Genomic DNA, 16,075 nt, shown 5'->3' on the forward strand with positions numbered 1-16,075 from the left:
TCATGTGGCAACCCTGTGCAGGCCCTCGCCATGTACCTGGCACTTACTTTCTTAAAACACAAGAGAGCAAAGGATCCTGACAAAGGCATGCTGATGTTATCGTGTGACAGCTAGCAATGATTTTCTGCATTCACACTGCTGAAATTGCCGTTAATTTTTTTTTAGAGCAGTGTTCAGTGAGAAAAAGAAGAGGAAAGGAAAAAACCTTTTCGAGGAAGACGTCCCGCTTGGTCATCTTTCGGACTGCAGTTAGTGTGTCCTGCACAATGCCCATGACAGGCTTGTTCGACTGGGGTGTGATGATCTGCCGTGGAACCATGGCCAGCTGCTCCACCTCGGCACGCGTCTCCAGAGACTGTGGCACGTGCAGGTTCATTTCGTCCCCATCAAAGTCAGCGTTGTATGGTGTTGTCACACTGTGCCAAGGTGGAAAAAGGAAAGATAAAATGTTATGCACCTGTGAGCACACTAATGGCTCACTGTTATATTAGACACGCTTTCTCGACCTTATCTGAGGTCACAGGTAAATTTCTTTTATGCAAGTGTTATGTAACAAGTTAACAACTCATTTATGCATCAAGAGATGTACCAACAAGCCCGTGCAGAAGTTTTGACAAAGATTAGACTTTACATGCTGATGATGACAATGTTGCAGCAATACCTTTGACAACAGGTAAGCCCCTGGTTGGACAGTGTCCAGCCAAAGTACTAGTAATACGAAGTAGAGACCACAGAAAACAGCACTCCCTGGTTCAATGCACTCGCTGGCAATGCAGCTTGAAGTTAGTAGCACAGAGGAAGAACTTCGTGGCTAGAGAGACCCTAAGCACCTGTAGCATAGTCTATCTGTTATCGCAAGACCTTTATTTAGCAGCCTCAAGGACCAACAAGGCTTTTGAAACTTTGTTTTTTTATGGAGATAGTTGCACTTGACCTGCACCACTTATGTATTTCAAAGTACGATTCTAAACATGCACAGAGCTTCCTTCCAAGAAAAAAGACTTTTAAGGTGTTATTTTAAGAAATGATATGACAAAACATAATGTCCCACATAAATGATCTAGAATGTCCAAAGTGTGCATACAAGGCAACTCTCAGGCCCATTATTATTGAACTGAAATTAGTTTTACTGCAAAAATTATGAGTATACTTTCCTGGCAAAAAAATAAATAAAAATTGTGGAAGCACAAATAGAGCTGGCATCATTTTCTCCCCAAAATTGAATGAAATGCAAAGGGGCCTATTAAGGGTACAATTTTCAAGAAAAACATTTCAACACACATTCATGGCTACAAAAATTTCAAGACCAAAGAAATAAGTTTTTCTTGGTTTTCGAAATCCATGCCATTTTCAAGATACTCCAGATATGTGCCACAGCACCATGACCTAGCTGCAGCTGTCCCAAGGCTACAATCATAATCGCCCTAACACTAGTACTGCAGGTTCACAGCTTGCTTTGTACCACAAACTATCCCAAAGAAAATATATTATACAATGGCTTGTGACATCACATGGCGACCTGTGGCTGCTGTTGCAACACCATTAGCTTGGGTAAAAGGTTCAATCTTCCATGCTACTACTGGTTAACAATGACGTCCATTTTAGCATCACTCTCTCATGTGCATCACGATGATTTCATTGTCTGCTTGCCGTCAGAGTTGACTTGAGGACATCATTTCTCAATGCTGCCAGTCGAAGCACCCCACTACGTTAAAACAAGGAACAACATACCATGCATGAAGAGCACCTATCGAAAGCCCAAAGCTCAAAAAAAGAGCCAGCCCAGAGACCCACCTGAGGTTCATTCGAAACGTGGACCAAGGCAGCACCTTGATCTTGTGCCCCATCATGGACATTTTGTGTAGAGTTGGTTGACGATTGAACACAATGATGTCCCCGTCTCGAACGTGTCGCTCCACCTGGTTCAAGCAAAAGCAACGCGGCCAAAGCGAAAATGAGACAAAAGCACAAGAGTGCAATGCAATGGAATGTTTTAAGAGATGGAAGAATCACAGCTTATGCTGACCCGGTAGCCGCACTGGAGATGCAGGTCACTGGCTTTGGGGTGAAATCGGAGGTCGATTCTTTCACCATTGTCTCGGATGATGTACTTGGCACCAGGGTACTGGTTGTTGCCTCGTCTCACTAAGTCATGCATTCTGCAAAGAGTCAGTGCGATTCATGTAGTGCTCGGCATTCGCTGGTATGTCTGACCTTTCTTACATGACTCAGTCGTGCAAAAACAGCTTAGCAGTAAGGAATCACAAAGAGAAACCTGTCTCGCACAATGTGTAATAGCTGCAGGAAAACGAAAGGAATGGTCCAGGTTAAGAGCAGATAAAGAGCAGTAGCCCACACCTACAAGAGCTCAAAGAGAACACTAACTGTCAAATACATACTTTTCCCTGACCATCCGAAAGAAATGCCCACTCTACACAGGCACAGTACAGCAGGAGCTCTACAGCAATTTAGATAGACCTCGTCAGGCACAAGACTTTCAGGCGACGTACTTTCCTCCCAATAAGATACAAAAAAATGGCTTGACCTAAACTTGGGATAACTTTGGTTCTCTATTTGCAGACTATTCAAAGGTTTGCATATTTTGGCACCACTATTTATAACTGGCTCAAGTACACTTGGCACAGCCAAGGTTATGTATTGTCAATGCACTGTACCAAAGCAACGAACACAATTGAACCATTCCAAAGCATGCATTGCAGTCCCATTTTAAATTACTTTACAAATACAGTAATCATACTTGATGCTTTTTTTTTCTTCAAATGTTGGATGTGAAATGTATTAAAGCAAGATTCATTCAGGATGGAGAGTTTCAGAAATAAAACAATGTTGCGAAAAAGACAATGTGCCACAGATAAACAAAGAACTGAGAAGAATACTGCTCCATACAAATCCAACAAGCAAGTTTCCAGACATTCCATGCATTAGAAATTACCGTATTTACATGTACGATGACGATGGCTTCTTAAGGCGCAATGGCATCTGTGGCCAAGGAGTGACATGGCACAAGGCTGTTTCTTCTACTCAAGGTGGGGTCAAAGACCCATTTCCCAAGCATTTTGCCCTAAAGAAGCCGAGCACCAGGCAGGGGAAAGCTTGTACCCATTGCATCACCGGTGGGTACCCGCCGGCACTGGGAATCGAACCCCGCACCTCCCGCATGCGAGGCGGATGCTCAACCACTTGGCCACTGCTCTGGTCCGTATTTACATATAAATAACACGAGTATGAATACAATGTGCGGGCGCAGTTTGAGACCGGATGAAAGAAAAAAAATTAAAACTAAAACGCGATCGCATCCTGTTCATGCCAACTACAGCCATCAGAAAAAATGGAGACGGTGCACAAAAATACGGAAGCGACAGATATATCGATACTATTTCAGAGGCAGCATTACATAAGTGCGCACGACATATCAGGCACAGCGAAGCCTCCAATGCATTAAGTCACATGGTCACCCATGCAGCAGTGCCACTGCTGCTTCGTCCCTGTCCTGTTTTCGTTGGCCCTTTTCTTTTCACTACCCCCTTCTCTCTACCATTGCCTTCTTTTTCTCAATTGCCAGCGCCACCTTCTTTTCACGTTTGTTGCCACCCTCTCCTTTGCCCATGCGCACTGCAAGACTCCCAAAGTGTTGCAAAGTTGGCTCCCCTAGCAACTCAGTAGCCTGTTGGTGAGGCTCTCTGTAGCTATCTTGAATAGTTACACATAAGAAATCACATTATATTCCTGTAAATACAGTACTTCCTTTTCTTTTTTTGCTTGATGTTTTCACACTCACTTGTCAATGTTAAATGGAGTGACAATTTCAGGAAAGGTAAGATTCTGAGCGATGGAGCGGGGAACGCCGACTTCGTTGATCCGCAAGTTCGGATCTGGCGTGATGACGGTACGGGCCGAGAAATCCACTCGCTTGCCCATAAGGTTGCCTCGAATGCGGCCTTCTTTGCTCTTGAGCCGCTGCTTGATGGATTTCAGTGGACGGCCAGATTTTTGCATGGCCTGGAAGACAGACATGCATGCACTCATCACCACTAAAAAAGCCTCTGCAAAAGAAGCTACTCAGATACTGATCTAGACAACAGCAAGGACAGCAAGATCTGCAGCAGGAAAAAAAAGCAAATATCAAAGCTCCGTGCCTTAACATTAATTCATGAAGATCCACCTACTGGGCCCAAATTTATGGCTTTATACATTTGTAAGCAACTCTTGTGGCACCATTCCTATCTGCTAAAGCAATCTTCACTGAAATAATAATAAAGACCCCTGAAGCTTTAATACCTGGCACAATGTTTAAGTCAATAAAGAATCATATGGTCATTTATGAATTTTATAGATTTCTTCAGAGCTGCGGTTTTCTACAGCCCTAATATTACAATTTCAGATGCTTTAATTCGTGCTTAAAGATCAACGTACCTGCCAAATAAAAAATTCGTTGGAGGCACTTAAGGTATCTCTTAACTGAGGGAAGGCGAAAGCCGTTTGCGACTCATTGCATTTGCCGCGCTTGAGTTCATTTCACGACAGAGGAGAAGAGCAGCTGGCGCGAGCATGGCAGAGAGATCACGTGACCTAAAAGCAACGGACGGACGCGAGTATGAGCCATTAAAGGCTATCGCCTTAAAACAGCAAAGAAACAACGACCAAGGACAAAGGAACAGCAAGGTCATGCTGGACACCATAAGTAGACCTACCCTGGGCAAACCGGGCATTTCATTGTCGACCAGTGTTGCAACATGGAACTGAAGCATCTTGATGTTCTCAGCAATGATGTGCGCAGCTGCTCCACTTTGCTCGTTGCGTATCAGCTCATTGTTGGCCTTGACAATGTCAGCCAGCTTGTGTGTCAAGTCATCCTGCACGCCGTTACCAAAAAGGCCGAGTTTTCAAACATAACATAGGAACACAGTTTTAAACGAACAAAAGAAGCAATAAATAAACCAAAAGTTCTTAGCATGCACAAATGCAGACTGCGAGGTCCTGACGAGCAAAGCTGGGAACCATCAGTTGCAATAAACATATTTCACGTGCTAGTCTCTATTGCTGTCATCATATGTATCTCAAACCAGTTGATTGTGCATTACCTTATTCCCCCCATTCAATTCTGTTTACATTGGTCAATTATCTTTGTTTAACATATCTCATCCTTTTTGTACGCTTATGCAAATGTCTCTACCAAAAATCTGCAGTCTTCTACCCACTCCTGTAAAAATCCCTGAAAAAGGGATTGACAGTATTATGAAATAAATAACAAATAAAAGATATACTACTGACTGGGACCCTACACCTTCCTACCTGAGAGTTTTAAGACAAAGCCTCATCGGCTTGACAAACCAAGGGCAAGCAATGGGAAGATTTGACTAGGCTCACATTTACAAACTATTATGCACTCCTCTTGAGAGGCCTTCAACATCCACCAGCTCTTCTCGAAGCCCTGTCTTCCATGACAATATTAAACCTTACATCAACTCCAACTACTAGCTTTAACTGTTGACCTGCAAAGCTACCCTAGTTTCTGCTGTCAATTCAGCGCAATGATCTCAGTAGCAGGTGCAAGATAAGCATAGCTAGTAATGAGGTTAGTCAGAACACAGGCAGCTCACACCAGATGTGCGGTTTGATGAGCATGTCATGTTGTAAAATGAGAAGAAAGAATGTCACAGTTCCATTAATCCGCTGAGACATAGTGGGAGGAAACCAGGCCTCTTTTCAAAACAATTCAACATTTCTCTCCCCAACCCCCTTTCTTTGCTATAGTCGGATACAACTCAAGAATGAAGCGGCTTTCCTCATTCAAAGGCCCTTTCCAGCCAATGGCGTCTCTCATGACCCCGCTCGCGTGACAATGCAAGGAGCTGTGTGACAATGCAGGATGGGGACTATCCTTGACCACAGAAATGGGGGGGGACTATCCCCCTTCATTTGCCGCTCCCTCAATCGCCATGCTGCAGGGTCACCAGAACCGGCCGACACCAATGGCTGGAAGGGGTCCTCTGACAGCGAAAAGCCGCTTCGTTCTTGAGTTGTATCTGACTATAACATTCCATTTCCACTGCACGAGCCCTGTTGCAGAAAAGTACTTTGCAAACAGCACTTTATTAAAAGTGACAGCAAAGCAGAAAAGAAGTGCATAGAGGGGCACCTGGTTGCGAGCAGAGCCAAACATGACGACAGCGGGTCGAACGGCAAGTGGAGGCACAGGCAGCACCGTGACTATCATCCAGTCGGGCTTGGCATAGCGAGGATCCATACCCAGGATCATGCACTCCTCCTCAGACACGTGCTTGAAGATCTCCCAGACACGCTCTGCTGTGAGCACAATTTTCTTTTCTTGCGAGTCTTCGTTGACATGCTTCCACTCTGCGGTCAAGTCAAGTCCACTCCGCCGGATGCTTGGCTGGTACCGGCCACAGCCTCCGTGGCCCTGAATGGAATACAAACACCGTGTAGATTGATACCTTGCATGCTTTAAACACTGGTCGTATACCTATTTTCCTTATTTTTAGTCCAATCCTAATGAAACTGTATCAACTTGCTCAGTTTTTTTTACTGATTTCAAATACGAAATTGCTTTTTAAATTAAATTGTTAGTTTCTAAGATAACTAGTTTTAATTAGTAATTTATTAGTACCTTGGTACAAAAAAAATGGCTCAATGAAAAATAATTTTTAACCCATGGCTACATAGTATGGTGAGTAAAAAGTGCAATAATCACAGCAGTTTTTTCATTTTACCCTCATTAGTAATTTTACAGCACTTAAAATAGCAGCATTCAGAGTGTGAATATCATGCATAGATAAACTTTGCAAAATTATAAACTCTTGAAGCGTGATTGCACAATTGTGCTTCGATTATTGCATACATTGTGCCTTCAGCTTCCCTTAGCAAACAATATGACATGTCTATCTGTCCTAGACGTTGAGATATTGACATACTAAGACAGCCAGGTGTCCAAAATTTTCATGGTGTTAAATCGCCTGCTCCTGCACAAATTGAGCCCACACAGTGATCTCAATTTAATATTATGGTCAAAATACAAATTTCCTGGAGGAGAAAACTGGTAGAGTTGAAGAATAATAGCTATAGGCTCAAAAGTGTCATTTTTTTTAAATTGATTTTTGGGTCATTTTTTGGTCCCAAAGACCAGCGTCCCCCCTTAATACCCAGTATCGCTTATGCAAGCGTTATTGAATTACCTTTTCAGTTAGACAAGACCGATGCATCATACGAGTGGCTTAGTCACTGATCAGAAAGGAATGAAACATAAGCAAGAGACCTCTACAAAGACGCTTCTTTAATTCAGCATGTCCACCGTTGTGCCATGACTCTAATTGTGACTGCACATTTCCGTTTAAACTTCTGGTTGCTTACATTACAAAAACCTAAGCAGGTGACAGGGTGAACTTTGTCACATGCTAGCTGTTGCACTGGTGCTCATGCTGCAAATTGGCAGATAATGATGAAAATCATTTCATCCACTAAAGGGTTCTGCACCCCCCCAAACTGCGAGCGGCCCTTAGTCCAGGGCTCCTACGACCTTAGCTGTTTGCTGCGCCCAGTGAACCAGCTGTCTTCGGTTCTCTAGGCTTGAGCTGGGCAGTGCAGACTACCCCTGCTCAGGTTTTGGGTTTGAGATTTTCAGGGCTGCCTGCATGCTTTGGCAGGGCCATTTAGGAAAGCTACAGTGTATTGACTTGATGCTTTGTTACAGATATGAAAAAGTGTCACTTCGATTTTATACTTACCAAGATGACATGCGAAAAGATTCAGCATGGCTGCTGAAATTTGTATGCCCAAATGGGGATCTCAATGAATTCTTCAAATCTCACTGCACAAAATTTTATTCCTTGACTAAGCAGCCTGACAACACTAATGCAAAGATATCTCCACACAAAAAGGGTTTATGGAGGCTTAACGTCCCAAAGTGACAGAGGCTATGAGGGACGTCGTAGTGAAGGACTCCGGAAATTTCGACCACCTGGGGTTCTTAAATGTGCACTGCCATCGCTCAGTACACGGGCCTCTAGAATTTCGCCTCCATCAAAATTTGCAGAGTAACAAAGGCACAAGCAAAACTCCCACCGCCGTGCCAAGACATTCATCTAATACTACCTCTTCTACAGTTTGGTACTGTTTCCAGAGTTGTGCACAATTAACCCTTCTTGATCATATTTTTGATCATGTGGGTTTGAGGGCCTGCATTGGCACCAAAAAATTGCGGCATGACATCGGTTCAGCAAGCGCATTGTGCGGAAAGTTTTCTAATGACTTTGTAGCAACCGAAGATGTCTTCAGTGAGGGAGAAAACAATGTGCCTCCTTCGACAGGGATTGCACGCTGTCTGCAGTAACAGAACAATAAAAATTGGCAGAAGGGAGGCAGTATTTTTTTTTTTTTTGCAAGATATGCGAGAGGAAGCTTGGCCTCCACTCAGGAAAGTGCTTCGAGAGGTATCACACTCTAAAGAAGTTCTGCTGAAGCCCTATGGAAGCTGAAGGACACTTTAAATAAGTGTTTATAACCAAATCATGACAAAGGAACAGTACCTTGTAACAATGAGGCATTATCCACAGTGTCGTGTTACTCCACTGGCCAATCACAACAGTAAACAAAACCAGGCTGTTATGTGTGACTATATCAAACAAGCCAGAAGCATCAAAATACTTGAGCTTATAATCCCATCTTGTGATCAACTTCTTCTTAGGTAACAAGAAAAGCTTTCACAATGGACTACTTTTCTATTGCAATGGAATGCCGGGTGCTCGCTTCTAACCTTTTTTTTCTCCTGAGTTCCCACTTTCAGTCTACACAATCATCAAGGAAATGGCGGGAAACCGACACTGCCCTCGCCTCCTGAATCGGGCAATGTGTGTTGTGAAGTGCTAGTGCGAAATTGGCCTGTGGCATGGTTTGCGGAACCATCCCACGGCTGTGTCACACAGTTCAGTATCGGTGACATGCGTGGCGCAGAGATCGAAAATATGGTTTTGACTTAAATGCACCCTAACATCGTTTACACTCCTTGCGCCCCTGCTTGGCCAAAACTACCGCCTACACCACGTCGCAGGAGCGCTCCGTTGTCCGCACTCTTGACATGTGAGAGCCATTGGCGTCGGAATCACGCAAGCAACCGCACAGCGGCGATGGACGCATGCTGCTCGTGTAATGTCTTTTCACACGGTTGCCTTTGAGGCGGTGTTGCCTCAATTGCTTTCACTCGTCCTACTCGGTTTAAACAACTACATTAAAACGCTACCATTTACGACATGAAAAACAGCATGATAAGCCAACATTAGAAAGCGAACAGTAAAACAGCAAGACAGGTCAATGTTCATGCAATTCTGCTTTTGCATGCTTATAAAAATTAGGCAAAAATTCTCTGCAATTTTTTTATTGCTTGCAATCGTAACATGAGTAATGGCAAAATTAGAAATTGTTTCAAACCAGTATTGTTCTCAACAAAGTGATTCTTCTGAAGGTCATGGATATTTCGGGCTGTCCAATTATTCAGGACCATTTTTAGGTCCTGCCAAGTCTGAAAAAGCGGTGGGCAACTGTATCAGCTCTGCTGCTCCAAAAGGAAATGTAAGAAAGGGGACAGCGAGACAAACCTGCTTTTTGTTGGTGTCCTCCTGAACCTGACTGTCAGGCCCCAGCTTGGTGTCAATCTCGTCGCCTCCCTCGCAAATGTTCTTGCCCTTGCAAAGGTCGTAGACAAACGCCAGACGCTTCCGCGGCTGCCCCTTTGTCTTGCCTATAATCTCCTTGATTTTGGGGTTGTTCTGCAGGCAGTGAGAACAGGAGGTAGAATGATGAGAAACTTCCACAACGTCGCCAAATTTGAACACCACAGAGACCAACAATTAATGCAAAGTACTGAACGAAAAATGTCAATTTAACAGCCTGCATTAGCTAGGCCCTATTTCCTTTAGTTCCTCCCAGATAGAATGCCTCATATTTTCAAACAATTACAGAACATGAGCCAGAAATTGCACTTAAGATAAGAAATCAGTAAATGAACACGCAGACAAGGTAAAAGTTAGAAATGCAACTTTTCCAGCAATAGGCACCACTGCAAGTTTCAGCTTAACTGTGTTCTATTACGAAAAATAACTTCATTTTCCATTGCTATTATTGCATGACTTTAATGAATAATAACATGCAGAAACTTAACAAAGTGACCACATACAGGAAAGGCAAAGGCATTAAAGTGAACCCTTATAAAAAATATGGAATGCTGGCTCTCAAAGAAAAACAAAAGTCAACTTGAAAACAAATATCTGTGCAGCTTGGAAAGAAAACTGCAAATAGTCAACTCCATAGAGCAAAAAGTTAATCCGATTCTGCCTACAAAATTCTGGGCAATAATGAACCTTTGGACAGAAAACATTTTGAGTTATAATAACCGCAGTCTTTGAAAGAAGTTGCCACCATTTAACCTCTTCATAATGTGCCAAAAATAAAAATGTTAAAAAGCTTAGATTCTACAGAAGGCATTTTTCTACTAAAACTTTGCAGTGATTGTAATAACACTAACATCTGGCCCTATTTTTCTCTTGAACTTCGTTTTTTTTTATTTTTTAAAATATTTTTAAAAATCACAGCAGATATGGCCAGGTCAGGCCTAGTGATATTCAAGAACTGATGTCTTTTACAATACCTCCAACTCTACCTTATTACAGCCCTAGGCTGCATGCACCATACTGCCCAAACGAGAACAGCAAAGAATTAGCACGCACAGGGCTGACGAGTAGCTTGGAACAGTAGAAGCAGACACATCGCAGGATCTTGATGGCCTTGGTAAGAAAGCCACAGTGAAAGACCGGCTTGGCCAGGTCAATGTGTCCAAAGTGACCAGGGCACTCAGTCATGTTGCCGGCACATGTCTGGCAGCGGGAGGTGCGGTCAATGACCCCCTGTCGGGGATCCATGAGGCCCCCCAGCTTGGGACGGCCGCCCTCATAGATCTCGGGGTACCTGATGCCTCCCTCAGTAACTGACATGCGTCGCTGCAAGGAGATGAAAAAAACACATGAGCACACAAGCGCAAAATAACAGCACGTGTACAATTATTGACGCCGATTCAGCAGCATGAAGCAACTGTTAAAGGTTTCAGTCTGAGCTGCCTCATGTACCCAACTCCCAAGCAAGACTCTAAATGCCAGGTTATTTCCCCCCTCTTTTTACACACAGCTTGCACAGATGTCAAAGTGGCCGCCATGTTTAACACCAGAGGTGCTGTGAAAACCTGCGAGTTTTTCTAACTAGCACATCGCCACCTGCTCTGACCTGCATCGTGGAAGCTAAGTTCCACTCTCAACCATGGTGCCTGTGATGTCATGTGCAACCTATGTTAACTTAATCACAAACTTACTGTTATTCACACAACTTTTTGAAAAGCTAGCAGAAATATTTAGCTAATAGCGCTCTATTTCATACTATTAATGAACTAATAACCAATGGGACAAATACAAGGGGTTATGAGGCTGAGGACTCCAGCCTGATAAGTACACTGCAATCTTCCTTCATGTAAAGGTTAGTGCAGCAAGAATCAGAACTATGACATCAAGACTGTTATATGTGCCAATAATTCACTCACAGGATAAACCAAAACAGAACTAATTTTTGAAGGACACGTGATCTTTGTTCTTGTGGACGCAGAAATGAAATGGATTGAAGTATTGCTTTAGATGTCTGCGAAGGCTGAAATAACTGAAGTCCTGCATGGGACTTTCGTGGAATTTGGCTTGCCCTATGCTATTGTCCAACAATAGTCCGTAGCTTCGGAGTGCAGTCCCGGCATGGTTCTTTCAGCAGAACCAGATGTACCATCTAAGGACAGCCCCTTAACATTCCTAAAGGGCTAAAGAAAAACCAAGTTGGTACCCTGCAGGGTACCAACTACATCAATATGTCTACATCAATATGTTCCTGCTGTGGTACAGGGTTATGCCAGGGTCAGTTTCAAGCCTTGAAATAGGTTGTCTGCTCACTTTCCGGTGGAAGAAGAGAGAGCGGCGATTGAGCCGCCGCCCCTAGCGCCTGCTAAACAGCCTTTCTCTATGGGAATGCCTGGCTGGTCACGGCAGTATGACCCATCCGGCAAATGGTGGCTACCCAGCATCATGTCGGCAACTTCAGGCAGCCGTTTTGTCACAGTGGAACTTTCTGATGGGCAGCAGCGCCAATAAGTCAACTAGATTTGGCATCAGAAGGCGTTTACCAAGTTCAGGCCTCCGGTGAGTGAGCCTCCAGGAACTTTGGTAAGCAATGCCATTGCAACTCTAGACCAGCTGTCCCTGACCAGTAGAATCATGCCAACGGAACCCTACCTCCATCAGTGGACCTACCCCGATGCACTAGTTCTTGTACAAGGAAGCTGCTAGAATGCATAACATTATAGAGAGGAGGTGTGCTGTATGGCCGCCTTGGCCCTATCTTATTCAGTTTTGGTTGGAGTGCATTGTTGTGTACAAAACTTGCATTTTTTTGCACAACAGTCTTGGTCCTCTGGTGTGTAATAACTGCAGACTAACAGTCAGATTTGCTTTAAAGAGTTGTCGCAAGGGCATGCTGGGGATCCTGAAAAAAAGTTAATAAAGCGAAAGTGCAAAGTTTGTTCACATGAGCTATATATAACTGCTGTGACAAATGGATGCCGGCAATAAGTGACTGTCAGTGACTACCAACTTAACAATGACAATAACACATAAAGCAGAAGCATAAAACAGGGATGAGTCACACAATGACTACACCACAATTCATTTTAATGAATACAATAGGCAAATTTGTAACACCGACTTGCCATTTATCACAAACACTGAGTAGTAGTCTAATTTCTTGCAACTTGCATAATTGCATACATTCAAGCCAGTAAAAATCCAGATAACGAGCACTCTGCTCTCTGAACAATCAATTAATATTGCCAGCACTCGTCGAACATTGCGAAGTGGGAATGCTTGCTGAACAGGCTCACTTGTATTATTTAACTTTATCAAACCTAACTACCAGTTTATCGCACTGAACACAAGCAGCCGTCTGATCAGAACTTTAGAAAACTTTACTTGTTCACGACGGGTTATAAAAGAGGCTTTAACTTGATTCCAGTTCAAGGACGTCGGCAACAGGATATTACCTCAAGGCCGAGCATACCGTATCGTAGAGTCAATAACTCCACAGATGTAAAATGAACGTTCTGCCTTCGCTAGATGTAAAATAGAGCGCAGCCAGCACCATGCGTTCTCAAATCAAAGCACACGCTGAACTTGCGCTCATGTATTCGCCAAACTGTGACTGTGTCAGCAGCTGTTGCAGAGCGTACACAACACTGCGCATTTAGCACGTAAAGTGCCAGCACCGAGTCCGTTTTCTCCACTATTTAGTCGATTCAGAGTGTCGAACGGGCAATCAACGATCAGTGTCTCGTGCGACAACTGTTAAGACGCTTTGGAATGCGCCCTACAAAGCCCTGATTAGACACCTTTGTCACGCCATACAGCATTTCACCACACGCTGCGCACTGCCAACTTTACGCTTTGTTATTGTCACTTTTTGTTATTGTTCGATCACAGTGCAACCACAGTGTGACAGACAACCATCGCTTTGTTTCCAGTACAAGTGTGACATGCGCGAGCAAACTTGGCACTTCCTAATAAGAGAAGTCACAACTACGTACTATTTCATCAGGGCTGAGGATGCCGAACTGCACCCTTTTCACCTCCCGCAAAGGGGCCTTTGAGTCGGAGGTCACGATCTGCGACATTGTAGTCCGCTAAATCCGACAACAAACAATGATTCCTTCACCGCACAGGTAAATGTTGGGATGCGTCACACATTCGAGCCTTGCTCCGCCATTTTGGAGCACCCCAGCGCCGCGGGAACACGGCCTGCTGGAACGACCGGCGAAGTATATATAGTGTTCGGCTCGACCGGCTCGACGTGATTGGGCCATTGGACTGGGCCATGACCAAATGGCCCAATCGGCTCTTTGCTCAGAAACACAAATAGAATCCTCAAATATCGTTGTAAATTCTTTCTTTCACCACAATAATTTCTGCGTTTAACATATATATATTTAATTAGAATTTTGTTTTTCAAAACTAGCCCGAAAGTGAAGCCACCGGAAGTTTGGCAGCATGTCCCGGAAGTCAGCCTTTGGCAGTGCATGAAATCGGATCTCAGCACGGTTTTTCTCTTTTTGTTTTCGTTTTCCACTTAGCGCCTTGTCTTTTCGTCTCGTCTTTTTTCATGACAATGCCTACCTGTTGCGCCGTCAACTGCATGAGGAGAGCAGCAAAGTCCTCGGGAAAGACGTTTCAAAAATAAGGGTCCATTGCATCGCTATATGGGACGACACTAGCAGACGACAGAACGTCGCTACACACAGTACGTACGGAGCAAGACCTACTGAACTACAGACTTGCACATTTGGCACTGCTCCAGCGCGCACCTTCTAGTTCATACCTTTTGTCGCTAGGGAATGGCATCTCTGGGCGGCGCGGCGCTACAATTAACCTGTTGAACAAGATGGCGTTGGTTATTTTACTCCAAGGATGTAATAGTTTTGTCATTTGTCTACGCTTTGAGTATTTATCATTTATCCACTGCCTTAGCAAAGATGCCGAAAAGTCTCACGCATGCATGCGCGCAAACAGAATATTCACCGCTAGGATTTAAAGAAATGTCATATTTGCATCGTTTATTACTAGGTTTCAAAATATTAAGACGGGACAAATGCACAGGGAGGCAGTGAAAGGAAAAAAGTCATTTGCCGCAAGCAGACGATGATGATGGTCATGGCCTATGAACAGGTCAACTGAGCGCCCTCAACGGCCAAAACGTTAACGAAAGTTGGCGCACGCAGTCCCATAGGACCCCGCCAGATGTGCAGGTCTGTAGTTCCGTAGGTCTTGGTACGGAGCCTCGTGTGTCAGCTCTGTGTCGTCCCGTTGCGCTTGCGTCGCCAACTCTGCTCTTTGTTGTGATGCACGTTGTCGCGCTCTAAGCCCAAGTTATACCATCAATGGGGTATAAATTTAAGAAAGAATAGGCGGAAACCTTCATTAGGCAGCCGACTTTGCATGCAGTGACCATTTTACTGAATTATATGTTTAGACCGAACCGGAGTGGGGGCGAGGCCACAATCTGGTGGGGTGCCGTCGGTGCTCTGCTGGTACACATTCGACGGAGCTAGTGTATCAAGTACTGTTTCGTACTGTAGCAAATTATGCCTGAATGGGCTGTTATTCGTGATGCTTGGTGCAGTTGACTTCTAACAGCGCTTGTCACATGCGCTGCAGCATTCGTCTTTCTCGTCAGTCGTTTCTCTCGCGCTGTGTAGATGAAACATGGCTGTGCTATTGAGTTAGATTAAAAGCACGTCTGGAAGGTAAATGACACCCTAAAGCGATAAACATCAGCTGCCGTCAATGAGAAGAGACATCGTCCGCCACCAAAGCGAAACTGAGACAGCGGCAGTTCGAGTGTCAGGATTGCCGCGCCATTGCCTTTTCTTTGCTACACGAAAATTTGTTTTTAAGATGGCCTAGACTGATCGTCATTCCACTACTTACCCTAAGTACGCTCGTAAGACAAGAACCAGATCAGAAAATAGTGTTTAATGCACGTACCCCTTTGCCGCGGAATAGTGGGACCTGCAGGCCTTCTTCGGTTTCTCTGAAATTACAAGGTTCCCTAAGCAATGCACACATTTCTCTCGTTGAGTTTGCTTATTCCTTTGATATTACAGCAGACGTTACACGAAAACAACGCGAAAAACTGAGAACGGAAGGGCAAAAGACGCGACTTTTTGCATTGAAATACACAGCAGACAGTGAACTTCCGGGAACATAAGCCTATCGACGTCAACATTCAGAGAGCGGAATATTCGAATGAAATAATAATTGGTTTTTTTGGGAAAGGAAATGGCGCAGTATCTGTCTCATATATCGTGGACACCTGAACCGCGCCGTAAGGGAAGGGAAAAGGAGGAAGTGAAAGAAGAAAGACGTGCCGTAGTGGAGGGCTCCGGAATAATTTCGACCACCTGGGGATCTTT

General features: G+C 44.2%; 1 protein-coding gene across 2 annotated transcripts in view; it reads right to left on the reverse strand.

Moving 5' to 3' along the window:
* Nucleotides 1–13,932, reverse strand: part of Polr2A (RNA polymerase II subunit RpII215) — a 37,436-nt gene extending 23,504 nt beyond the window's left edge. For both annotated transcript variants that reach the window (XR_013313359.1, XM_077658564.1), the window contains exons 1-9: nucleotides 13,694–13,932; nucleotides 10,758–11,027; nucleotides 9,630–9,800; nucleotides 6,161–6,442; nucleotides 4,713–4,874; nucleotides 3,800–4,020; nucleotides 2,027–2,159; nucleotides 1,795–1,919; nucleotides 206–416 (exon numbers count right to left, since the gene is read on the reverse strand). Coding sequence is in view for 1 of the 2 variants with exons in the window: in XM_077658564.1 (XP_077514690.1) it covers nucleotides 206–416; nucleotides 1,795–1,919; nucleotides 2,027–2,159; nucleotides 3,800–4,020; nucleotides 4,713–4,874; nucleotides 6,161–6,442; nucleotides 9,630–9,800; nucleotides 10,758–11,027; nucleotides 13,694–13,780 (1,662 nt within the window). In the remaining variant the exon portion in view is untranslated. The remainder of the gene's footprint in view (nucleotides 1–205; nucleotides 417–1,794; nucleotides 1,920–2,026; nucleotides 2,160–3,799; nucleotides 4,021–4,712; nucleotides 4,875–6,160; nucleotides 6,443–9,629; nucleotides 9,801–10,757; nucleotides 11,028–13,693) is intronic.
* Between the last annotated feature and the right edge of the window lie 2,143 nt (nucleotides 13,933–16,075).

The sequence above is a fragment of the Amblyomma americanum genome, chromosome 3 (genome assembly GCF_052857255.1).
Source record: "Amblyomma americanum isolate KBUSLIRL-KWMA chromosome 3, ASM5285725v1, whole genome shotgun sequence".
NCBI classification, from domain to species: Eukaryota; Metazoa; Arthropoda; class Arachnida; order Ixodida; family Ixodidae; genus Amblyomma; species Amblyomma americanum.